Raw genomic sequence first — 24,456 nt, 5'->3', positions numbered from 1 at the left:
GCTTGCGCGTCGCGGCCCGGGGAGCGGCGGGCGGGGGAGCGGCGGGCGCGCCCTCGGCCCAGCATTTATAAAGACGAGGCCCGGGCCAGCGCGCGCTCTGGTCCCCTCGTTTGTCCCGGCGGCGCTCACCGATCCGCCCCGCCATGCTGAGCCGCGCTCTGCTCTGCTTCGCCCTGGCCTTGGCGGCCAGGGTCCGCGCCGATGCCCCGGAGGAGGAGGATCACGTCCTGGTGCTGAAGAAGGACAACTTCGAGGAGGCGCTGGCGGCCCACAAGTACCTGCTGGTGGAGTTCTGTGAGTGCCCGGCCCCCCGGGCTCCTGCGAGGCTGGGTGGGCGTCCGGGGCCCGCGGGGCAGCGAATGGCCAATCCTCGGGCTCGGACGTGGGCGCCCACCCCGGCGCGCACGGGGCATCCTTCCGGCCTAAAATGGAAGCGGCGCCGCCCGGGGCTCCCACAGTCACCGCCGGGCCCGGAGCCAGCGAGGTGTCTTTGTGCCTGACTTCCACATGGCTGGAACCCTCTTGCTCGCAGGGGAAGCGGGGTGGGCCGGCCCCGCGCCTCCCCACCCGTAACTTGGGGTGACTGTCTCTCCAGTAGGGTGGCGAAGGAGATCCTGACACTAGCTTGGATTTATCTCTCAGTTGTGCTGTAACTATGTGGGTTAGCACAGCTGTTAGCTCATCAGCAGATGGTCCTGTTCCTACCCTGAAAACCCATTTAAACCCAAGTCTCCAGACATAACCTGGTTCCCACCAGGTAATACAACGGTGGCTCCAACTTTCTTAACTTTCCTCTGGGTTCTTAAAGGGAAATTCCAGAAATATGTTAAAGAATTAACCTTCCTGGGCCGAAGGTGACAGAGCAAAGTGGGGGCTGGTGCTGGTTTGTCACTCATGGCCTCTGTTCTGATAATATTGCCCAAGAGCCCTTGGGATATCAGCTCAGCACTGGGGGTTATCTTGGTGAGTGGATAAGGTGTTTATGAAGGGAGGTGCCTAAGGAGAAGGAAAGGAAAGCCTTGAAGGAGTGGATCAAGCACTCCTTTCCAGCCTCTGATTTCCTTCTTCAGATGCCCCTTGGTGTGGTCACTGCAAAGCTCTGGCCCCTGAATATGCCAAAGCAGCCGGAAAACTGAAGGCAGAAGGATCTGAGATCAGACTCGCAAAGGTAGATGCCACTGAAGAGTCTGATCTGGCCCAGCAGTATGGCGTGCGCGGCTACCCCACGATCAAGTTTTTTAAGAATGGAGATACGACTTCCCCCAAAGAATACACAGGTAGGAATGTGGCACTACCACTCAGTCACCTCTAGAGAGGAGCTTGCCTGCAGACCTTGGAAGAGATTTAACTGAAAATTCAACCAGTTAACGTGGTTGAGAGGGGGAAGGCAAAATTGAAGAGACAAAGAAGGGAATGCATTTCAATCTGGGTTCTCCTTTTGTGAGGAAAGTTTTCTCTTGGGTGGAAGGTGTGTTGTGTGATCTGAGGCAACATCCTGGGTAGGGAAGGTGAGGCCTCTGGCATAGGCTGGTCTGAAGGGAGAGGGAGGGCTGCCCCCCAGCAGGGAGAGGGAGGGCTGCCCCCCAGCAGGGAGAGGGAGCTGATGCCCACCTAACCTAAACACATGGGGCTCCGGTGCTTATAGTGTGCCAGACACTACCGGGCACATGCATTCCTTCTTGTTGAATCCTCTCCTAGAAAAAAGGCATTCTGTAGGGGATGGAGCCAAGGCTTGGCATCGTTAAGTCTCTCCTTGTTCCTGTACAGCTGTCAGTGGCAGATCTCAAACTCAAACCCCACTCCTTCAGACTGGAGTACAAGGGTTCGGCCGTACCCGGCAGCCTTTGACACTGCTTCTGAGGAGGCTGGGAGGGAAGCATGGTGGCTCTTTTAGCCAAGCTGGTGCCGGTGGCGTTGAAAGAGAATCAGTGACACCTTTGTTGGCCCTGTGTGGGTGTGGCCTGTGGCTAGCTCCCTCCACTGTAGCCAGGCCATCCCTGGAACAGACCTGTCTTGTTATACTGATATCTTTATGCCAGCTCTGGGCCACCCAGTTATCCTGATTTTATTGTGCCTGTTTGTACTGATGTTTGTTTTTCGAACAGGAAGTACTTTGTCCTAAGTTGTCATGATCCTGTTACTGATACTTGGGTTTTGTAGGTGAGGCAACTACTCTTAAGTCCACTTATAACTGGTGACTCATCTTTTCGTTACCATTGGGCGGAATCCTTTTAAATCTCAGACTCGGCAGCCTTTCCCCAAGTTGTACCAGGTAGTCAAACGCTCCGGGGGTGGGGGGTGGGGGGGTGAGAGCTCTTGAGTCGGGCGCTTCCCTGTTTTTATCTGTTCTTGGTGGCATGTGAGCATGTATGATTGCTCTTTAACTCTTAGCAGTCTGGGAGGAGGTGGGCAGGACAGCCATGGACAGCACCTGACCCTCCTGGGCTCCATCCAGGGCTTGGGAACCACAGCCAGTTTTCACAGGTGGGGACACTGGTGTCAAGGTCGACATTCTCATGAGCCTGTTTTGCTGTTCCATGTCTCTCAAATTAAAATGAATCCTAGGTGCGTTGTGTGATCTGTGGCCGAGAAGGAAAACTTGTGTGTGTGTGTTTGTGAATTTAAATGTTGAGGGAAATTCAGAAAATGTGGAGGGATTCAAGAAAAAAAAAAATCTGTAATCCTATCATCCAGGGATGTAAACTCTCTTCCTCTCCTTCCAACACAAACTTTCTCATATATTGAAGAACTCTTTAGAAACAAATGTAGAGGGTGGGTAGAGAAGATACTGTGGGATTTTGTGGGCACCCATTAGGCACAAGCTCAAGTGTGGCTGGGGCGGGTGGCGGCCCCCAGGAGTGGCAGCAGCCCTGGCCTCAGCAGGGCATCTCCGTCTGTTGGGGTGCAGCTGGCCGAGAAGCCGATGACATCGTGAACTGGCTGAAGAAGCGCACGGGTCCCGCTGCCACGGTCCTGTCCGACGAGGCGGCCGCAGAGTCCCTGGTGGAGTCCAGCGAGGTGGCCATCATCGGCTTCTTCAAGGTAGAGACCCAGAACCTCACTCCTGTCCTATCTGTGCGGCTCATGTCCCTGACTCTCCGGGCGCAGGGTCGGTCCTCCACATCGGGCAGAGTGGCCACCTCTGGTGTTCCCTCCCCTTCCAGGATGTGGAGTCAGACTTTGCCAAGCAGTTCTTGCTGGCAGCAGAGTCCATCGATGACATACCATTTGGAATCACTTCCAACAGTGACGTGTTCTCCAAATACCAGCTTGACACAGATGGGGTTGTCCTCTTTAAGAAGGTGAGTCGCCTGTGGGCAGCGTGGCCATGGGCCCTCTGGGTGGCGTTGCCTGCCTGACTGCTGAGGGGACCCTTGTCCCTGGAGCCCGTGGCTTTATGGCCTGCTCGTTGACCCGGAGGAAATTGTTCGTTATCAAGGGTCCATTTTTGCAACGTCAGACTGCAGGACCCACTTGCAGTAGCCTTCAGACCTTTTGGCTCTGAGCCCTCTGCTGTCTCCCAAGTCAGCCGGGGTGTGGTTTTTGTAGAGGACACCAGTGAAGCTGCATTTGAGTGTGAGCCCCTGGGTTGCCGTCCCCACCCTGGTGGCAGAGCCCTCCTCTGTATGTCTCCGGTCCCCAAGGGCCTCCCTAGACCCTGGAGGTCCTGATGGAAACTACTGATGAGGCTTGTCCTTCCCCTTTGCTGTGGGGCCACTGTGGGGTGCTAAACCGCGTGTCTCTGAACTGCTTGTCTCCAAGATGGGGCAGGAGTCGTGTCGGTGCACTGCACCAACAGGGGACTGTCTATCCATCTGTCTCTTGTCTTAGTCATCAGGAGGTGAGGTGGGATGTGGCTGAGCCCCCAATCTCTTGAGACATAGCTGAACCTCCGTGTGGTGGCAGTACGCTGGTGCCATTTAAACAGCTTGCTGTACAGTGGGAAAGGAGACGAAGTTCTGTAACAGGACCCAGCGAGAAAGGGGCAGGAGGGATGTCTCCTGGAGGGGTGGGGAATAGGGCTTCTGGGAGGATTTGAGGCTGGGAGCAGGCTGGTAAGCCACGTGGCTGGGAAGGAGGTGTAGTGTCTGGAAACGGTGTTGGCCTCTGCATTCGAAGGTCAGGGGTTGTTTCTCATAGGGACGTCATGTGTGGAACAAGTGGACAGGATTAGCTTTCTGTGGCGACTGCTCTGAGCCTTGCGCTTTGCCAGGTGCCCCTGGGCACAGAAACAGTTTCTGGAAGTGCTTCTGGAAGCCTTAAGCTGCCTGGGCCATGCTGGGGCTGCCGGCTCTTTTCCTCATTGTTTACACTTTCCTTGGCCCTTTCCTTCGAAGATCTGGAGACAGCTATGGAGCTGCCAAGAGCTGCCGGAGAAACTTTGTCACCTGATTAGAAAAAAGTTGTAAGTGTTGAATAAAGTGGAGTGAAACAAGGGCTCTCTGGAGAACTAAAGAGGAAGTCCTACGTCCTGAGAGTCTGACTTTCCTCCACGGCATCTCCGAGGCCTGCTGAGACGTGCTTCCAGCGGCTGAGTCTACATGGTGCTCTCCCATTGCCCGCAGAACCTCGAGTGGCAGTTTTAGAGCCCAGTTGATGACTTGAAAGTTAGAGTGACAGTTGTTTCTTCAGTCTGGCCTGTAGAGAGTCGTATTCACGGTAGAGGACCTGTTTGGATGACGTCCGCAGGCCCCTTTCCTGGGCCCCAGCCCGGCAGGTCCCTCTGGGGCCTGGAACCATCCAGGGGCAGTACAGACATGCCCACTTCCCTGACCGGGGTCCTAACACCCTGTGGCCTGGCAGCCCTGAGCATTGGTTCCCAGCAGAGACTGTGGACTTTGCTTCCTGATTAGGTGTGCTGGGGGTCAGCAGGGGCACCCGGGCCTGTACTCCCAACTCCCCTTGGTCCTGCTTGTCCTGCCACCCCAGCCCAGCCCAGCCCTGCATTCGTCCTCCTTAGGGCTGTTAAACCGAATTCCTCAAAGGAGGCTGGGTCTGCCTGTCTGCCCAGGGACCATCACGGGTAGCCCGGTTGGTCTGGATGCTTCCTGAGTGGGAGCAGGCGGCCAGGCTCCCTTCCCTGAGTGGGACGCCAAATGGGGCTCTGGGTCACTGGGTTGCAGAGATTCGATCATTGGCTTGGCGAGCTGAGTGACCTGTACCTTCTCTTATCTAGATGTTTACGTCATTGTTTCTCTTGTTCTTTAACGCTGGGGGGTGAAGAGTGGACTGTGCCAATTTGGTGGCTGTGGCAGCTGGGGGCGGTGCTGTGCTCCGCCAGCTTCTTAGGCCCTGGGTAACCTGCCTGGCCTGGTGGGTTCATGGTCCCTGCCAGGGCCTGGCCTCCTCAGCTGTCCCCAGCCAGCAAGGCTACCTGTTTGGTTTTTACCAGAGCAGACTGTGACGCTAGCGTCTTGTGGTGAAGAGACTGCAGCCGGAAGACAGGTGTGCAGCTGCCCTTGGGGTGTCTCCACAAGTGCTTGAGGGAAGCTGGGAGCAGCATTCTGCAGGAGCTGGGTCTGGTTTCCGTGTCCTCCAGTCATGGCTCAGCCTCGCACCTGGGGGAGAGTGGCCGGGACCCAGGCCCAGCCCAGTTCCTAGAGGGGCTCTGAAAGCACCTGCTGACTGCAGCGCCTTCCGCCCCTTCGTCTCCTCCCGCGTTGGCCAGTGCTGGGAGATACAGTAGGCCTGTGAGCTAGCCACCACGGCCTACTGAGGGGCACCATCTGTCCCGTTGCATCTAGCCGTGGGTGCTGCAGGATGCAGACCTGGCGTTCTGCATGGGGGACAGCCCACAGCTCCGGCCCGTTGAGGGGAAGTGTGAAGGAAAATGGCTCCCAAGAAAAGATAGATACCTTATCTTTGCAAGTCTCATCTGAGAAGTTTTAAGGAAATGATGTAAGGCTCGTCTCCATTAAGAAGCCTTAAGCGCATCAGGCAGCCGCACTTCCTGTCCCGGGGATTGTTCCTGTGCTTCCCCGTGAGGAGCAGGGACTGCAGGGCTGCCCGGGCCAGGACCTCGGGCTCCGGGCGTGGATCTGCCCTTTGACTGCAGTGATGCCTCCGAGATTTTACCCTAATGGTCCGTGACGTGATGTCATAAATAACGTGTTTATGAAAACTGATTTTTCTCAAACAAAAATATTTTCATGGCGCGTGCAGCATTGCTGTAGATTTCTGCTGGTCTCATCAGTAGCTCTCCTGCCAGGGCAGCTGGACCCTCCTCTGCCCCCCGTCTGCTGGCGGTCCCAGCGCCACAGCTTCTGTAAACCACGGTGTTCCCTGGTGAGAGGATGAGAGTGGAGAAGGCAGATGGCACCTTGATTTTGTTTTGTTTTGTTTTGTTTTGTTTTTTGGGTGCACGGTCTGGAATCGAACCCGGGTCTCCCGCATGGAAGGTGCGCATTCTCCCACTGAACCACCCGTGCACCCGCAGACGTTGGTTTTTCCATGAAAGTAGCTTTGACCTTGCAGCCCCCTGATTGGGCCTCAGGGACTGCCAGGGGTGTGCAGGCCACCCTTTGAGAATTGCTGTTTCAGAACCTTGGAGGTGAGGTTGGTGGCCAGCCGCTGTCTTGGGATGGTCAGCACGCCTGGGAGACTTGGTGCTTGAGAGCAGCAGCCGTCCCTGGCACATGGGGGCTCCTGCCTCCACCTCTGGGAAGCCCAGTGCTGCTCTCCCCACTGACCCCGTGGCCCACAGCACGTTCTGTGTGGCTCACACCCGGGATGACATCATGCATGCAAGGCCAGGAGCACACAGCCTAAGTGTGGTGGGCCTGGGCCCCCTGGTGCTGGTGGCAGTGGCAGAGTGACAGGGCCTGGAAGGGCTGAGGCTGCAGCGGCGCACTCATGACCCTTCTTTCCACCCTCAGTTTGACGAAGGTCGAAACAACTTTGAAGGGGAGGTCACCAAAGAGAACTTGCTGAACTTCATCAAGCACAACCAGCTACCATTGGTCATCGAGTTCACGGAGCAGGTCGGGGGCCTCGGGGTGGGGGAGGGGCGGGTGGTCCAGGCTCCAGGGACCCTCAGGGTGGGCAAAAGACTGCCCATTCCTGTCACCATTGTCAGCCAGGTGGTCGGTGGCTTTGGGGTGGCCAGTGGGATTTACCCTACACAGATCATGTAGTTCACGGTTCTGAATACCTTGTGTCTTTAACACAGACAGCCCCAAAGATCTTCGGAGGTGAGATCAAGACTCACATCCTTCTCTTCCTGCCCAAGAGCGTGTCTGACTACGACAGCAAACTGAGCAACTTCAAGAAGGCAGCCGAAAGCTTCAGGGGCAAGGTGAGGCCCCTCCCGCGGCACAGCAGGCAGTGCCTGGGTACCACCTGAGGACCTTGTCCTTGGGCTTTAGGCTGTAGAGGGGGCTGAGGCTTCCTCTGGAGTTGGGGCTGATGGGAGCTGCCAGCTGGTCTGGCCGACAATAGGAGTCTTGAGTTGAAGGATCAGCCATTCACATGTAAGCAGCACAAGTTTCCTTCAAAGGGGAGGCATGAGGCAGAAAAGGGTGTGTGACCTGGGCAAGCCTGATTCTCGGTGCCTGTCTTACCGTGCCTTTTCTCCCCCGAGATCCTGTTCATCTTCATCGACAGCGGCCACACTGACAACCAGAGGATCCTCGAATTCTTCGGCCTAAAGAAGGAAGAGTGCCCAGCCGTGCGCCTCATCACATTGGAGGAGGAAATGACCAAGTACAAGCCCGAGTCGGACGAGCTGACGGCAGAGATGATCACGGAGTTCTGCAACCGCTTCTTGGAGGGCAAAATCAAGGTAAAGGAGCCACACCTGGTGGGGTGTCCATTCTAGCAGAGCATGAGCTCTTCGGACCCCCAACTTTCTGCAGCTTCCTTTTCCAGCATATCTAGAAATATTAGTGTAAAAACCTAGGGATAGAGCCCACGAGACAAGGGACGAGCTCCATCCTTGGAAGACGGCCTTGGAGGGCACTGAGACTCCCTGAGGCCACCTGGATGTGTGTCAGCTAACACAGAAACCGAGGGCAGCGGCTGGGAGGTGGACTTGTCAGGCTGTGGGTCAGGCATGCCATCTGCCCTGAGGGTCTGTGAGCGGCCCTGGTCAACTGGAGGGGGCCCTGGACTTCAGCCCCAGGCTCGGCGGGGAACCCGCAGGCAGTGCTCTCTGGGGGCCGGGCCTGGGCGTGCCCACAACGAGGCTTTGCCTGCCCCTCAGCCCCACTTGATGAGCCAGGAGCTGCCCGAGGACTGGGACAAGCAGCCGGTCAAGGTGCTGGTCGGGAGGAACTTCGAAGAGGTTGCTTTTGATGAGCAGAAGAACGTCTTTGTGGAATTCTGTGAGTTCAGCCGCTCAAGCCGTGGCGCTTGCTCAATGTTGGGGTGTGTGTGGGGTATAGGCAGGAGCTGTCCCTGTGCGGGCAGCTGGGTGGTCCTGGTCCAGCCTCTCAGGGCAGCTTCTTTCCAGATGCCCCGTGGTGCGGGCACTGCAAGCAGCTGGCTCCCATTTGGGACAAGCTGGGGGAGACGTACAGGGACCATGACAACATCGTCATTGCCAAGATGGACTCGACGGCCAACGAGGTGGAGGCGGTCAAAGTGCACAGCTTCCCCACGCTGAAGTTCTTCCCTGCGACAGCAGACAGAACGGTGAGGGCAGGCGCAGGGCAGGGGGCTGAGGGTACCCTTCTTGGGATCCCAAATCTTGGCTGCTGGGATGATTGTGGGCTGGCCGTGACTCGTTGCCACCTGTCATCCCCCATGGCATCCCAGAGTCAGACGAGGCACCTGCCTGAGTCAGGGGAGGGGTACGGAAAGCCCCTGCCGCTCTGTGGGGGGGTTCCAGGACCCAGGCCACCTCAAGCTTCTCATCCTTTGTGTCTCCACAGGTCATTGATTATAACGGAGAGCGGACGCTAGAAGGGTTCAAGAAGTTCTTGGAGAGTGGAGGGCAGGACGGGGCAGGGGGCGATGATGTGAGTGCTTGGCGAGAGCCGGGGCCTGGGGAAGGTGCTGTAGCCAGCGTGGCCTCAGCCTCCAAGGGCAGCCCAGAGCTAACATTAGACCTGCCTCCAGGAGCTGGGGTCCTGCCACGTGGCATGTGTCCGCCATGGGGGACAGTGTGGGGTGGGAGGCAAAGAGGGCAGGCCAGCTGGGGCACAAGGCCTTTGTTTTGCTCGGCAGCTATAAATCATTTCTCTAAAGCAATAAAATGTTTTCTTTCCTCAAACTTGAGCACATTAGGCAGCTTAACAGCAGATCCTGCAGCCCCATGGAAGTGTGGGCCAGCAGGTTGGTTGTTCGGGCAGCCCCGTAGAGTGGAGCAGAGGGGACAGCTGCTGGGGAGCAGGAGGTGGGATGGCTGCCCACATGCGCTCTGTGCCTCAGCCCTGCGGTGCCAGGCGCTGTGCAGGTCGAGGCCCTGATAGATTGGACAGACTCCTTTGGGCTCTTGGGTGCCCAGTGGGTGGGGCACAGTAGCCGTTCAGGCCCACTGGGCACCCACCCTGGAGGGAAACTACACCTTCCTTCTGTCTCGGGGTGAGAAACTCCCTCATGCCTCCCCTGCCCAGGAAGATCCCAGTGCACCACGCATGAAGGGCTCACAGTAGTGGCCATGGCCAGCCTGGTCCCTGGGGCACAGGACACGCATGTTGGGCAGGCTTATGCTGGCCCAGGCCTGCTGTTTGCCCCTGACGTCCCCCCTCGCCCCTGTCTCTCAGGATCTGGAAGATCTCGAAGAAGCTGAAGAGCCTGATGTGGAGGAGGATGATGATCAGAAAGCTATGAGAGATGAACTGTAACAGGGAGCCAGACGGGACCTCTAACATGACGCCTCCAGCGGGTGCAGACCCCAGCCAATGCCCCGGCCCCCAGGACCCCCAGGTGGATGGGGCATCCATCGGAAACCCAGGGACTTCGCTTATGTAACACTTCTTCCTAACGTAACACTTCGTCCTGATGTGGGAATCTAAATCTGTCTCTCCCTTTCGCTTTTCAAATTTAGGGAAGGGATTTGTTTCCTGACCAGCCCATTTTGGTGAACTGTCTTTTGCTTTTTTTTTTCCAATTGTGATGTACATTTTTGTACATGGTTTTTGTCCAGGGCGCTCGCTAAAATGTTTTGGAACCTCACGCTGGAAACGCCTTCCTTCTTACAGAGAGGTTTATACTGTCGCCTTTTAAAAATTCCTCCCGTGGGAGTAAGCGTTTTTTATGTCAGTGTATTTGTGTCCCCCAGGCTGGGCTTTCTTGTAAGTTCCTGCCCCCTATGTAGGGAGAGGACACGCCAGGCTGCACGTGGGCCCCCACCTCCTGCAGTGCTAGCGTGACTGAACCCAGCCCTCATGTTTTCTGGTTCAGTGGAGCCTTCCGGCTCTCCGATGAAGGGTGGGCCCCACCACACTGGGAGAAGGGCAGGGGTTGGGGTCCATGACCCCAGACAGGCCAGAAGCAGTGTCCCACCCCTCCTGCAAGGGCTCCTCATCCCGCTGTCCTTCCTGGGCACCTTGGGCTGGGGGTATGCTGTGAACGGATGCTGGGTGAGGTGGCCTCCGCCTGATCAGGACATGGGATGGAACGTTGGTTCGTGGGCCAGAAGATGGCCTAGATACCCGAGCCAAGCCCCACAATGGCTTTCCTTCAGACCTTCCTGCCATGACATTGAAACTGAACACATTGGCCAAATAAAAGTTGAAATTGTGCTCTCTGTTGTGGCCTCTGCTTTCTCTCTCTCTGGCTTGTGGGACTGAGCTGGGGTTTGGTCTAGGAGATGGGTGGGGTTCGGGTATCACTCAGACAGGCCTCTGTTGGATCAAGTGTGCTCAGAACTCAGCCGTGTGCCACATGCACAGGTGGGTGAACCCTTCGTGAAAGCTTTCTCAAGGCAGAGTTGATGCTTGGGTTCAACAGAGAGGCCTGGGGGCCTGGCTGAGCTGACTTGGCTCAGTTGCTCCACTGGGTCTGCATGGGGACCCACCCACCGCAAGTCATTGGAATGGCCACGACACTCTCCCCTTGCCCAGCAGTTTCCAAGATTTCCACACAAAGATGGCATCATGAGAGTAGGTCTCGTCTGACTTGTGAACAGGGTTTGCATAAAGAGGACAGTGTAGAATTCCTGGGAACCCATGGCTGCTGGCATTTCTGAGCTCAGGCCATGAGTTGGGTTCCTACCAGCCCCCCTGGAGGGGTGGGCCCTGGGGGCCACGGGAGAGGGAAGGCAGGGTGGCCTGTTGGTCTCTGAAGATCAAGGATGATTCTGGACCTTTTGGGGGAGCCTAGGCTGAGACCTTAGGCGTCCCCTCAAATTTCACATTTTGGGTATAAACTGCTTCCCGGGGTAGGAAGTGTTCAAACACTACCAAGATTTGTGTGTCCCTGCAAGCTCTGAACCCCCATGCTGGAGCCCTCCCATGCGAGGGGCCAGAGGCATTGCCGACGCGGGGAGCTGCCCATCAAACCTGCCATGGGCACTGTCCTCAGTGGACCTGGGTCTGCCAGGGAGGCCAGGGGTGCAGAGTGGTCCTATGAGTGTGGCCACGCCTCCACCCCACCTGTAGGGTACACAGCAGGTGCTTGACACGGCCTTGCCAAGGTGTCCCAGCCCCAAGGGCTGCTTGCCCATGCCCACGCCCCCTCTGCCTGCCTCAGGGTGCCTGTTGGTCCTCATGGGTGGGGCTGCCCCCGTGGCTCCTCAGGTGGCTCCCTGGCTGCCAGAGAATGCCTGGAAGTGGGCTGGGGTGCACTAGCCACATGCAGCCACTCGGGGCACCCGTTGGGCAGTAGGGAGCTGATGGGTGGCAGAGCCTGTCTGGCGGGGCAGGGGTAGATGGGGTGGGGGCAAGGGAAGCCACTTGAAAATCTCTGGCTGTTTAACTCTATGGGTGTCAGGAAGCCACAGGCCCAAAGTCCAAACCGGGTGCTGCCAGGCCTGTGCTTTCCACTCGGGGTCCTTGGGATGCACCCAATTTTCTAACAGGCCTGTGGGCTCTGAATCTCCTGTCACCCTCAGGGTAGTGCTGACTGCAGTCTATGAACCTGGAAGTTGGATGTTCCTATCTCGCCATGCAACCCCAGGTCAGCCCCAAGATGCTGGTGAAACCACACACTCACTTTCCTCCGACTGCAGTGGGCTTGGCTGCTGTGGCCTGTGCCCAGCGAAAAGCCCAGGAGTGGGACACTTCAGCTCGAGTCCACGTTCTAGAAGACGGCTGCTCACACGCCCCTGCCACAGCAACCAGTATGGCACCTCCACAGCAACCAGTATGGCACCTTCTTGGGGAGCTGCTGAGGCCAGAGACTTTGGTAGTCTGTCCCTTCTCTGATCCAAAGAGAAACCTCAGGGCCCAAATCCTCCCTTGATCCCAGTGGACTGGAGGCGGGGGGGGGGGGGGTGGGCCTTTTGGGGTCCCCAGGCAGGCTGGGCCTGGTGGGTTTGTCCCAGCCCTGCCTCTAGAGAGGCCTAGTGCTCCTGGCCAGGTGTGCGTGGCAGCTTACCCAAGCCAGCTTCCTTCATCCGATCCTCTGAGCCGGGAGGGAGGCAGAACTTTCCACAACATAAGACGATCGTCACGTCAAAGGAAAGTTCTGTCTTCCCTCTACAGTAAAGAACTTTCTGTTTCCGACTTCGGGTAAACAAGTCCAAAGCAACTCTGCAGCCTCCCAGGGACCAGGATTTGTGCCCGAACAACACTTTCCGCTGAGGCCCCAGATGCTGGGACCCAGGGAGCCACCCCCTGGTGGGGGTCCTGCCTGGGCCTGAGAGCACGTCCCTAGCACTGCTGTGAAGAGCTGGTGACCCCCGCGGCCAGCCAAGCTGGGGGTGTGCCCGGGCACTGAGCCACCTGGCAGGGCGGTGAGTCCTCGGCCCACACTGTTTCCCCAGCAGCAGGCACGAGGCTGTGCACCCAGAGGCACCTCCTAAGCATGTGGATTTGATTTTGTTGGATCCAGAGTGGCCTGGGGAGACTGGGGTTGTTGCCGAGTAAGTAGCCAGCAGCTCCCGCGGGCCTCCTGGTTCTGCCCCCTTCACTCTGGCCTCAGCAACCACCCGGGGAACCCCACTGACATACCCCTGCAACCTCAGGAGTGCTGGCCCAGGCACAGGAGCACAGGCAGTGGCAGCGCTGGAGGCTCCTGTAGCTCCCCACAGGGAGGTGGAGCAGGCACACGACACAGGACTGAGCCACCATCCCCAGGGGGCGCACCAGATGGCACCACCAGGGTGAGGAGCCTCGTCCTGGACAGGGAGTCCTCCTCAGGCCAGGAGGGCAGCCCCTTCAAGGCCCGCGTTTGCGGAGATGGCTCTGAAGTGAAGTGTGCCATGCTGGGAGGTGAAAAGTGATGGGTTGGGTTACCCTGTCCAGCTCCCTGGGCTCTCTAAGAGGTACGGGAGGCCTAAGGCTTCCCAGTAGGGTAGGGGTAGCGCCGCTGCAGTTGTGGGATGTCCCGCTTTGCCTCTGACCTTCTTTATGGGCTCTGTCCTTCTAGTGCTTTCTCCTGCCCTCTGAAAAGCACCTTTTGGGTCCAGCTGTGGGACAGGGAGCAGCAGCCAGGAAGCATCTGACCCCTTTGGCCAGGCACAGCGACAGGTGGGTTGAAAGATGAGCCACCAACCTGATCCCAGGCACCACCCCAGGAGGGGGAGCGGCTCGGGTTCAGTGTGACCGCACAGCTTTATATAGCTCTGCACGCCTTATAAAAGTTGGAAGTACCCTGCCGCGGGGGAGCACCCCGGATGCCGTGCTGGGACCTCACCAGCCAGGAGAGCCTCACGCTGATCTGCTCGGAGTCAGGCAGTCTCCTCACCTGTGTTCAGTAGGGTCCCCACAGGACAGCCCACCCCACAGCCCCCAGGATGCCCAGCAGAACCGTCCGCTATACCCGCTACAGCCCTCAACGTCGGCGCCGGCGGCTGTTGGCCGAGCGCACTGTTCGCTTCCCCAACGACGTCCTATTCTTGGACCACATCCGCCAGGGAGACCTGGAGCAGGTGGGGCGTTTCATCCGGGCCCGGAAAGTCACACTGGATACGATTCACCCTTCAGGTCAGTGCTGGCAGGGGGCTTGTCCCAGGGCTGGGGGTGATGAGGGGCTAGCCGGCCTGGGCCTGGATGCCACCTCTCTGACCCTGCCCAGGCCTGGCTGCCCTGCATGAAGCTGTGCTCTCTGGAAACCTGGAGTGTGTGAAGCTGCTGGTCAAGCATGGGGCAGACATCCACCAGCGGGATGAGGACGGCTGGACAGCCTTGCATATTGCCTGCAGCGATGGGTACCCTGACATAGCCAGGTGAGGGGTGGAGTGGGCAGCTGGGCTCCGGGTCTCAGCTGGCCTCCAGGGGATGGTCCCCAAAAGGCAGGTCTGGGCATGGTGGCAAGGACCCCAAGGGCCTTGGAACCCTGCCCATCACTACCCAAGAGCAGACTGGGCAGTGGGCCAGTTTCTAAAGGCTCAGGTTTCTTCCTCCTCACCCTACCTGGAAAAAACAAGCAGGGAGACCTCAGGACCCCAGCCCGTTACCCTGGCGCCCTTTGGACCCCAGGTACCTCATCTCCCTGGGGGCAGACAAAGATGTAACCAATGACAACGGGGACCTGCCTTCCGACCTCGTCGACCCCGACTTCAAGGAGCTGGTAGAGCTCTTCGAGGGGACCAAGATGTATTGAGCCCGACCCAGGCGCCAGGACGTGCCCCGTCTGCGGGAGCCGGGCTCGGCACTCGCCCGCCCCCCCACCCCTCAGGCCTGGCTTTTTCTACAGGTGATTTTTTTTTATGGTGACACTTTTTACTTTTTCAATAAACGCGATGCCCAAGCCCGTGGTGTTGGCTTCGATTCGGGGGGCGATCAGCAGCTCCTCCGCCCTCCACCTGGGTGGGACGTCCGCGGGAACCCGCCGCCCCAGCGGCCGGCGCCGTCACGTGGCGCGGACCCGGCACCGCCTGCGCCTGCGCGGCCCGGCTGTGGCGTCACTTCCGGCCGGGGCCTCCCAGCTGGCAGCGGCGGCGGGGCCGGGCGAGGTGAGGTAAGCCGGGGCCGCGGGGCCGGGTGGGGCGGCGGGCGGGGGTCTCCGCGGCTGGGCGCGCGGCGGCCCGGAGCGCGGACCCAGGTGTCCCCGGCGACCCCCGCCCCGGAACCCCGGGACCCCCGAGCTTCGCGCGCCCCGGCCCTGCTCCCACGCTGCCCGTCCCGGGCCCGCTCGTTCGCGGCAAGCAGCGGGCGGGGCCCCGGGGTTCCGGCGGCGCGGTGGAGGCGAGGAGGGCGCCCGCGCTGGCGAGCGGCAGCGCAGGCCTCGGGGAGTCCGGCGCCCTGGGGCTGCGCAGGGAGAGGGGCGCTCTCTTGCTTGTGGAGGCCGAGGGCCAGGCCCCTGTAGGAAGCGCCGGGACCGGGACACGGGCCCTTTGCCCCTGCGGAGGGCTGCCCCGTCGAGGTGCCAGCTTGACCAAAGGCCTGCTTTCTCTGTTTTCCGGAGGGAACACTCCTGAGAACGCGTTTTGGTTCTTGGCATACAGCTGGCTTAGTTTTTTCTCAACCTTTTTTCCCTTTCCGGCATCCCTGGCTTTCTCCCATCCCTGACTTTCCCTCACACGCGCAGTTGCTTCTCCAGCCCCAGGGCATAAAGGGGAGCCCTGTGAGCCCATACCCATTGCTGGTGGTAAAAAGTCCCCTGTAAGGTCCCTCTTTCAGTCCCGGCCCAGGGCAGCCTTCCCGACGCTCGCCTTTCAGCTTTCATCACCCCAAGGATGAGAAAGGCGGTTTTGAGCAGAGGCTGAGAAATGGACTCGGGGACTTGACGTGGGGGTCAGCTTGGGTGAGCTGAGGGCGTGGCACGGTTTAGGAGGAGCGCAGGCGTGCCAAGGTTTGTAGCTAAGGTGGGAAGCTGCTGCCGTCACCACAGAAGGAGGTCAGGGGCTTGGGCACGTCTAAGAGGCTTTGCCTGTGGGTCTCAGGGACTCCAGGGAATGCCTTGTTGGTACCCTGCTGACTCTTGGTGGCAGACCATTTTTTAGAAATCCTATTGGCTGAAACTAGGCTGAGAGCCCCACAGGACATGGAGGGGCAGTGTAGTCTAAGAAAATTTGAGTGTCGGAAGTTCAAAAGGAGCACAGAATGGCCAACTGCATCATTGATTCTAACTCCGGAATGTCCAGGATCACCTTTTCTGCACAGCAGAATCGCATCTATTTGAGACAAGGGCCTGGAGACCTGGTCTCTGCTTGCTCCCTGTGCTGCCTGGGTCTCCCACTCCTACCTTCCCCCAGGAAGTCTCTGAAGCTTGTGGTTTCCCCAGAAGAGGAAAATATGGCATAAATCCATCAAGACCAGACCTCTCCCTTTCCAGGGGCTGGGACCAGGCTCAGGCCAGCTGAGGGTCTGAGCCACATCCAGAGGCCCTGGGAGGGCATGGATGGTATCACCTGGCAGGTCCTGCTCTGCTGGGTGGGCTGCCTCACCCTCCAAGCCATGGTTTTCTTGACTCTGATACAGTTGTATAATAAACACGCTGCTTGTAAAGCCTCTGATATGGTGGCCGCTGGCAGCCAGCCCCTGGCAGTCATCAGCTGTGGTAGGCAGTGGGTGGTCCTCACAGTCACTTCTCTGGGTACCACCTCTCTGGCTCTGCAGCCACATGGCCCAACGCCATCCTAGTCCATGCTCGATCAGCAGCACCCCTTGGTCTCAGAGGTGCGCGGACATTGGGCAGGGTACATGACCATTCCATCCATCGCCACACTGAATAAGGAGCCCCGAGATCTTGATTGAGGGATCCCTATTGCAACAGGCGACCCTGCAAGCTCCTGTGGGGGCTCCTCTGCCTTAGATGAGGCCCAGAGAGGAGAAGGGCAAGCCTTGGGGTATAGGGGGAGCGGGGCAGGGGTGGACGGCCTCTAGCCTTAGGACATTCTGGACCCTTCTGTGTGCCCAGCTCCTCACTTGTCAGGCCTCATGGGGTTGTATGTTGGGGACAACCCCCCAACAGTTGGGTCCTTCAGAATGCACAGGCACAGGGCTGACCAGGACTGTGGGGGTGCCTCTGACTTTTTTGAGGGGGTGGTGGCAGCATGGTGGGCAGTGGTTCTGTGGCAGAGATCTTTGTAAGAGTGTAGGGCTTAGCAGCAGGTGACTCTCATAAAGTAGATTGGCTGGACTGATGACTTGATGGCATAGAGGCCCTGGTCCATGTCCGGCTGGTGAGTGACTTTCGGACAGAGGGATGAGGCCCTGCTAGCTCCCGTTTGTGTCGTGGCCTGGGGGACTCACTGAGGAAGTAGTTGTTCCAGCATGGGAGGAAGGGTGTGGAGAGAACGGGTGCAGGGGGTCGTCAGGCTCGTGGGCCGGGAGGAAGCTGTCATCAGGTGGCGTCACATCTGTGAGGCACACCTTGCTTTATCGTTCCCCAAGTGAAAAAACACTGTCATTTGGACACTGATATGTTAGTGTACAAAATGCAGCCCTTACCTGGAGGCAGCGGGATGCCATCTACCCACCGAGGGGTGGAAGCAAGTGCTGAGGCCATCGCTGTGTAGTGGACCTAAGGCAGGGGGGTGGGGGAGCTTTGTGGCAGTGTCCTACCAGGTAGGGTGAAGTCAGGCAGGTGTGTACCAGGTGGCCTGGTACGGCCTCTGAGCTTGCTCACTGCGCAGGGCCCCCTCCCTCAGGCCAAGGCGGGCACTCCTGTCGGCTAGACCTTTGCATGGTATCCCTGGCCCTCTTCTCCCTGGCTTCCTTCTTGCCTTTTCCTGCATCCCGGGCCCCTCCATTCTTGGCTTTTCCACTGGCAGGTAAATACATTCACATTTCACTCCATGAAGCCCAGCACAGACTCCTGCTGCCTTTTGTGGCCACACCTCGGGGATGCAGTCTCGGCTGGCCTCTCTGCCTCCTCTCCCAATGCAGTCTCCATGCTGGTCCCTGCTCCTCCTAAACCCGTACACCGAGGTCATTAGTGGGTTTGCTGCTGCTGGTCAAAGGTCACCTCTTGGTCCGGGAAGCCTTGACCCCAGCCACCCACTCTAGAGTGCCTTTGTCCCCAACTCCAGAGACGCTGTCCTCTCCACCCCTTACCCTGCATCCTTGCAGGTTCCGTGTCATGGGTGGGTGCTGCACAGGGAGCCCCACCTCACGGTGCACCTGCTCTGCTGGCCCGCAGACCCTAGAAGGGGCAGCTCAGCTCAGAGGGGCCTGTCCCTGGACCCCCATCCTCACGAAGCCTGGCTGTCCCTTCTTGCCCTTCGGTATCTGCTCTGGTTTTCCGGCATTGCAATGCATCCCTTCCATCCACTCTCCATAAGGCCACAGTGCTGGGGGCTTCCCTTCTGCATGGACAAGCCCCTGGGTGCACTGCAGCTTCCAGGCCGAGAGTCCTTAGTCAGCCCTACCAGCCTTCTCTTCCCTGTCTTGCCACTGTCCTCACCGGTCCATTTGCCTGTGCCCAGCGTCCCCTCTGCCAAGAGGACTGTTTTCTCCGCATGCCCCCTCGGGTCCCAGTGCACTTGAAGACAGCACGCAGTGTTTTTCCTACTCCCTTCCTCCACCAGGTGGTGGCCACACACCCAGGCTGCCCCCCACATTGATACTTTCCATCTCTTGCGTTGGCACTTTCCATCTGTTCTCTGCTGTTGTAATGTATCTGTCTGTCCCTCCTGCTAGGCTGCTGGCCTAGGGCAGGGCTCAGACCATCCCTCTCTGCTCTGTCCTGCTGAGGGACTGGACTTGGCAGAGAAGGGGATCTCCTGGGAAAGGCAGCAGCTTGAATTCTGACCTCTCCCAAGCGTAAGAACTCTGGGGGGGCATGTCTGGTTGGGGTAGGGGTGGTCTTCGTGTGGGCATTGGGCCGGAAATGGTTAAGGCTCAGCAGTGCGAGCAGGAGCTGCTGAGGGCAGAGCAGTTGGAACGTGGATGCAGCGGACAGGGTGAAAGCAAGAGGGGTGGTGGAGGGCAGGACTCCCCGTGCACGGCCACTGGCACATGAGTGGCAGGTGGCTGGGAGGGCCCCTGCTTTGGGGAAGTCTCCCACGGTGGCATGATGAATTTGTCTGGTGAGCTCTGTACAGCAGGGCTGGGGCGGGCCTGGGGTCTCTGCTCAGATGCAGTGCCTGCTGGTGCCCTGTGCCTCCTGCCCCCTACCCTCTTCCCATACAGCTCCCCTGTTTGGGGACCTGCACAGGCAGCTTCAGTTTCAAGTCTTTGGTTTATTCAAACTTAACTGAGGGTGACACTTGCAGAAAAGCTTGCAGGCTGGGAGTGTGTCCTGCCATCAGCACCCAAAGGGAGAAGCAGACCACATCCGATCCCAAAAGCCCCCGCTGGCCTGCAAGCCCCTTGTCGGTTTGTCTGTCATCCTAGGCCTCTTGGGCTCAAGCCTTGTGTGTCTGACCCTTTCCTGTTGGCACAGGTGTGCGGGCTCCTGGCTGTAGGGTCCGTGGTGGGATGGCACTCCAGCTGCTGCTCGGGAGACTCTCCCACAGGAGGCTACCAGGCGTGCTTCCCTGGCCATTCTTGTGTGTGCCTCTTGGTGCCCAAGTGGCCCTTTTCTCTCAGGTGCAGGTCACAGGGTGTGCCTGTTTATTTGTGTCTTAATGGAAATTTCCCTTGGGGTTGAAACTGTGGGGCCCAGTCCTGGCAAGTGAGTGAGCAGGCCGCTCCCTGCCGCCTCTCTTTCCGGTGAAGCGGAACCCTGGCCTCACACAGAGCTGCCAGTAATTCCGGAAGACGCTGAGGTGGGTGCCAGGAGTCCTGCCAAGGATCGCCCCTGGGTGGCAGAGTTCCTGTGTGTATAGGGGCCAGGGCACAGGGTCTTGCACTCAAGAGAGGTCCTCGGGGCATGTTGGATGCCCAGGGAGCCAGGAGGCCAAGTGGGGAGGTCCCAGGTGCATCTTCCGGCTCTGAAGGCTGCTGGGCTGTCCCGATCCTGGGTGACGGGAGGCAGGAAGGTGACGCCTTCTTCAGTGCCATTTAATTTCCCTTTAAGGCCCCAAGGCTCATGAACCTGCCAAGCACCTGGGCACTGAGCATTTCCCAGCCCTGCAGCTCTGCTCTCCAGGCCACATTTTGGAGCTTTCTGCTGGGTTGTAGTGTCTCATGGGCAGTGCATGGCCCAGTGATGTGTGACATGAACTTGGGCCCCTGCACGCTGCGTCACTGTTATGGCCTCTGTAACCACACGCCACAGCTAGTATCTTCTTCAGTGGCTCCAAGTCAGGTGTGGGAGGGCTGGGAGGGCCCCCACGTGTGGCTGCCCACACAGGGCCATAGTCATGGTACGCCCCCGGCCTGCAGTGCCATCAGTGCCTTGTGGCCAGTCTGAGCAGACTACAGAATCAAGCAGAGCAGGTGTGCCAGGCAGGGCATGGGCGTGCGGGTGGCAGGTGGGGAGCCAGAGCAGAGAGCGAGCATCCAGGTAGGGCCTAAGAGGGTGAGCCTGGTCTCCTGGAGTGTAGGCCAGCAGGGGGACCTCAGGCCAAAAAGACTTGTGTGCGAACACCCAGCAGCCAGAGGAGGGCCAAGGAGAAGTCCCTTGGGAGAGAGGCCTGGGGACACTGGAGCACACTGATGGCAGGAAGGCTGGGGGATGTAGGCGGTGAGGGCCAGGCCAAACCCCAGTGAAGCTCTGCACACCCCTTGCCTGAACGTCCAAGCCTCGGGTGTGTGTGGGAGTGCCCCCACCCCCCCCTTCCTTGGGGCTGGCATCCCACAGGAGATTTCGGCAGAGAGTGCTGTTACCCTGCTCTGGCAGTGGCTGGGTTGTGCAGGCAGAGACCCCAGGATCCGACATAGTAGAAGCTGCCAGGCCCTGCCTGGCCCTCCAGGGAACCCGCTCTGTGCACTCTCCCTCTGTCTGCCCACAGGCCCGTGTGTTCCTGGGTGGGGTCTCAGTGCTGAGTCAGGTACATGGTGACTGAGTCCCACCTTCTGTCTGAGGTTATCACCGGTGAGGGGGTCGCATGGAATCTGGCTTCCCCGAGGCTCTCTGATTAGCTGTTTTCCACTAAGGCGCCTGGGGTCCGTGCCTAGTTCTCCTCCCCTAGCCAGGGCAAGGCCGGCTCCCTCATCCTGAGCTTGTGTTCTCAGTCCAGGATGGTGCTAGGTCCTGTGGCCAAGTCAGCTTAAAAATAGATTCCCCCTCTTCCCAGGGCTGTGAAAATCACCAGGCTGAGAAGGCTGTAAATAGGTGTCCTGGGTCACTGGGTCAGAGTCTGGCGTGGTTCACCCCAGCTGGAGAAGCTGCAGCCCCAGTGGCTGTCCTGCCCTGGGAAACTCAACCCCGTGACAGATGAGAAACAGTCTCGGAGGAAAAAACCTGCTGAGCCCCACAGCCAGGGCAGTTAGGACTCACTTGGAGGTCACTGAGGTCCCTTCCTGCCCCACAACTGCCTTTGACAGGTGCTTGGGCAACTCAGAAAGTACAGATGTAGAGAGGGGTCCCAGACAATGGCAGCCGTAGATGCTGGGAAATGAGGGCTCCCACCAGGCTGCCAGGGTGCACCCCAACTGGTGTGCGTTGCACATGTGGTGGGCCAGCCCTCCCCTCTAGCTCCCTCCCAGGTCCCTCTGGTTCATACTGCTGGACTGTGAACCCTCTGAGGCAGGGGATGGCCTCGGAGGCAGTGGCTGCCGGGTTCATCTGCAGCCTTGGGGAGGAGGTGGGCGACCCTGCTGAAGGGGCCACACACCATGTCCATCCCTGTGCCCAGGGGCTGCCCTTTCAGAGGCTGAGGGGATCGGGCAGTGCAGTGCAAGGACCAGACGCCCCAGCAATGACCAGGTAGGTTTTGGGACATACCACAGTGGCCTCTAGCACCCCCCATGCATGCCCCCCAGCCCCTCCCTCATGTGCTCCCCAGCCTCGCTCACGCGCACCCCCCCGCATGCCCCTCAGCTCGCCCGTCTCCAGGGTCGTCTACCACGGCAAAAGGAACAGCAGTCCCCGCTCTCCCGCCAGCAGTACTGAGATTTTCACACCAGCCCACGAGGAGAACGTGCGCTTCATCTACGAGGGTGGGTGTGCCGTCACGGACTGCCAGGATCCCTTTCTCACTCTACCTCCCTCCACGGCCTTCCAGCAGCCCCGGGAGTTGGGGGTCAGAGGAAAACCATTTCCAGTAACTGGGGTCCACTCTGTCACCCGCTGTGGGATCTCAAGGGAGCGCCTTGTAGAGGGGGTGGGTGGAGCTGTTCCCGCGCTGGGCCAGGGTGTGCTGGGGCAGGGGGTTGGCGGCTGCACGCAGGGTCAGGGGTGGCACCTGTGTGGGCAGGGGTGGCACCTGTGTGGGCAGGGGTGGCAAGGAGGCCAGCATGCTGAAGGTGGGGGGCTGCCCTTGGGAGTGGGTGCTGCACCCTGAGTGCCCTGGGAAGCCAGGCTGTCTCCCAAATCAGAGGGGTGGGGCCCAAGTGCCCTCTGTCCATGTCCTGGCCAGAGTGCTGTGGAATGGGCCTGTGGGGTAGGCACTAGCCTCAGGGACTGGAAGCTGGAGCAGACGCCTTCCCAGGGCCAGCAGACTGGGAAGCTTCTCAAATGCACAGACAGGAAAGCAGGCCTGCAAAGAGGGCGACTGGGGCACAGGTCGTGGAATTGGTCTCCAGAGGGAAGTGGCCATGGGGTGTCTGGGCTGCAGGGGCAGGAGTACAGTGGCCTGCTGGCCTTGACACTGGCCTTGGCGCCTCTCCTTTCCCGCAGCCTGGCAGGGCGTGGAGCGCGACCTGCGGAGCCAGATGTCGGGCAGTGAGCGGGGCCTGGTGGAGGAGTATGTGGAGAAGGTCCCCAACCCCAGCCTAAAGAGTGAGTTGGGGTGTCCCCAGCCCAGCCCTAGGAGGGGTTTGGCTGGGTGCTGGGCTGAAGGAGGAGGAATGCCCCCCATTTCCCTCCCTGTGGGCCTCTCCCAGCCGAGCCCCGAGGGCTGTCCCCCCACCGCTTCAGAGGCATCCACGGCCTCCCACCTGCCCCTCCCTCCCTCCGCCAACAGCCTTCAAGCCCATCGACCTGAGCGACCTGAGGCGCCGGAACACGCAGGACGCCAACAAGTCCTAGCGCGCCCGCCAGCCCGCCCACCTCTGGACGCTCAGGGCCGCCGGTGGACGCTGGTTTCCCCTCTGCGGGCCCAGCTTCTGGGGGTTGGGGGCAGGAAGGGGGCTGTGCTCAGGGCGAGCTGCCGGCCCCCGGGGTGGGCGGGATGGATGGCCCCGGCTGGCCCCTCCTCCTGGAGCCCCTCCCTCCCCTCCCAGGCCTTCTCAAGGAGCCCCTGCTCGTGGGGCTCCGGGGCCCTGCTCAGCCCCTGCCCTCGCCCCAGCCTAGCTGTGTCTTTGGAGCCTTCTGGCCCCACCTGCCCACCCTGGGGCCCCAACCCCCCTCTTCCTGTCACCCTGCCTCTGCCCTCACCTCGCTGGCCCTGGCCACTGACCTCCAGGATTGGGGTTGAGCAGGAGCCTCTGAAGTCTCGAGCTGGTGGCCTGGGCTGCGTTGTGTCCCTGAGGTGGCCAGGAGACAGGACCCAGCTCAGCTCCCTGGGGATCTCTTCGCCCTCTGGCCCGGACCCATTGGGGACTGCCCACCCAGCCCCACGCCCCCTGTCCACCCTGGTCTTCAGCGGCCCCCGCTCTCTGGCTGGAACACTGCCCGGTGGCCCCTCACAGGGTCCCGGCAGCCGGGCGCTGAGGCCCCCATAGCCTGCCCCGTTGAGCAGGGCACCGAGGCCGGCCTGAGCTGGTGGTGGTCCTGGTGGGTCCTGGCTCTGTGGGATGTCCCTGGGATGGTCACCAGGGCCCCCTTTTTTCCTGTGCCCTCCAAGAGCCGAGTGTCCGCAAATAAAGGCAAGTTGGCACTGGGCGCAGCCTCCTGGGCCATCTGTTGTGCCCTGACCCCTTTTCCTGCCTTGGGCATGCTACACTCTATCCTCCATGTGACAGCGGCCTGGAAATCTGCTGTCATGGGCAGGGCCCTGAGGGCCCAGAAATGACCAGTTTGAGCTTCTGGATTCCACAGTGGGGCTCCTGGGGTGGGGGTTGCAGTAGGGCCTCTTGATGGGAGAGGCTGGGCTGCTCTCCACTCTGGCCACAGAGGCTCCCCATCGGACCTTTCCCCAGGGTGCTCCACTGGATGCAGTGGCACCTCTTTTGCTAGCCTCGACTCAGTCTCCTGACTCAGCGGCCCCTTAGACAACACCCTCGGAGTCAACATGGCTACACTTGACCTCCCAGGGCTGGAGCAGCTCTCGCCAAGACGCGGCCATGGTCCAGACAGAACTCCCACTCAGGAAGAGCGTTCCGGCTCGGGTGGCCTGGCTAGCTGTTGGCTGGGACGGGGTGCCCAGCTCCAAGTGGACAGTGAGCACGCCCTGGTAATGGCAGTGTTTGCCTTGTATCCTGAGCTGGCCCTCGGGAGTGACCATGTGGCCTCACTGCATTTTGGTCATGTCAAGCTGGGAGGCACCTGAGCCAACTCCCGCTGGCTGGGGCGTATTGCCAAAGGTAGGCGTGC

The 24,456-nt window shown here is 59.7% G+C and overlaps 3 protein-coding genes and 1 long non-coding RNA gene across 6 annotated transcripts; 3 read left to right on the top strand and 1 right to left on the bottom strand.

Annotated features, from left to right (window-relative positions):
* The first annotated feature begins 50 nt into the window (after positions 1-50).
* Positions 51-10,685, top strand: P4HB (prolyl 4-hydroxylase subunit beta). The gene is made up of 11 exons (XM_077166217.1): positions 51-294; positions 1,071-1,277; positions 2,909-3,042; positions 3,165-3,302; positions 6,876-6,980; positions 7,169-7,294; positions 7,580-7,780; positions 8,201-8,321; positions 8,450-8,631; positions 8,871-8,957; positions 9,705-10,685. Exons 1-11 carry the CDS (start codon positions 144-146, stop codon positions 9,783-9,785), a joined length of 1,533 nt encoding a protein of 510 aa, XP_077022332.1. The 5' UTR covers positions 51-143; the 3' UTR covers positions 9,786-10,685.
* Positions 9,976-12,750, bottom strand: LOC143688377 (uncharacterized). 2 transcript variants are annotated; one of them, XR_013177975.1, is made up of 3 exons: positions 12,481-12,750; positions 12,097-12,267; positions 9,976-11,537 (listed from the first exon to the last, which is right to left on the bottom strand). It is a non-coding gene; the product is annotated as an uncharacterized LOC143688377 (long non-coding RNA). The 2 variants fall into 2 exon arrangements; XR_013177974.1 differs by having other exon boundaries at positions 12,097-12,750.
* Positions 12,751-13,613: 863 nt separating this feature from the next.
* On the top strand, positions 13,614-14,904 carry PPP1R27 (protein phosphatase 1 regulatory subunit 27). Its single transcript, XM_077166221.1, has 3 exons — positions 13,614-14,030; positions 14,122-14,272; positions 14,526-14,904. The coding sequence occupies exons 1-3, from the start codon at positions 13,841-13,843 to the stop codon at positions 14,647-14,649; spliced, it is 465 nt and encodes a 154-aa protein (XP_077022336.1). The 5' UTR covers positions 13,614-13,840; the 3' UTR covers positions 14,650-14,904.
* A 62-nt stretch (positions 14,905-14,966) lies between these two features.
* Positions 14,967-23,805, top strand: MCRIP1 (MAPK regulated corepressor interacting protein 1). 2 transcript variants are annotated; one of them, XM_077166216.1, is made up of 5 exons: positions 14,967-15,001; positions 21,677-21,747; positions 21,862-21,980; positions 22,660-22,761; positions 22,946-23,805. In XM_077166216.1, the coding sequence occupies exons 2-5, from the start codon at positions 21,740-21,742 to the stop codon at positions 23,008-23,010; spliced, it is 294 nt and encodes a 97-aa protein (XP_077022331.1). In that variant the 5' UTR covers positions 14,967-15,001; positions 21,677-21,739; the 3' UTR covers positions 23,011-23,805. The 2 variants fall into 2 exon arrangements, with proteins under 2 accessions (XP_077022331.1, XP_077022330.1); XM_077166215.1 differs by having other exon boundaries at positions 14,967-15,006.
* Positions 23,806-24,456: the final 651 nt, after the last annotated feature.

Source organism: Tamandua tetradactyla, chromosome 6 (assembly GCF_023851605.1).
Source record: "Tamandua tetradactyla isolate mTamTet1 chromosome 6, mTamTet1.pri, whole genome shotgun sequence".
NCBI lineage: Eukaryota > Metazoa > Chordata > Mammalia > Pilosa > Myrmecophagidae > Tamandua > Tamandua tetradactyla.
This window is presented reverse-complemented; position numbering and strand designations above follow the sequence as displayed.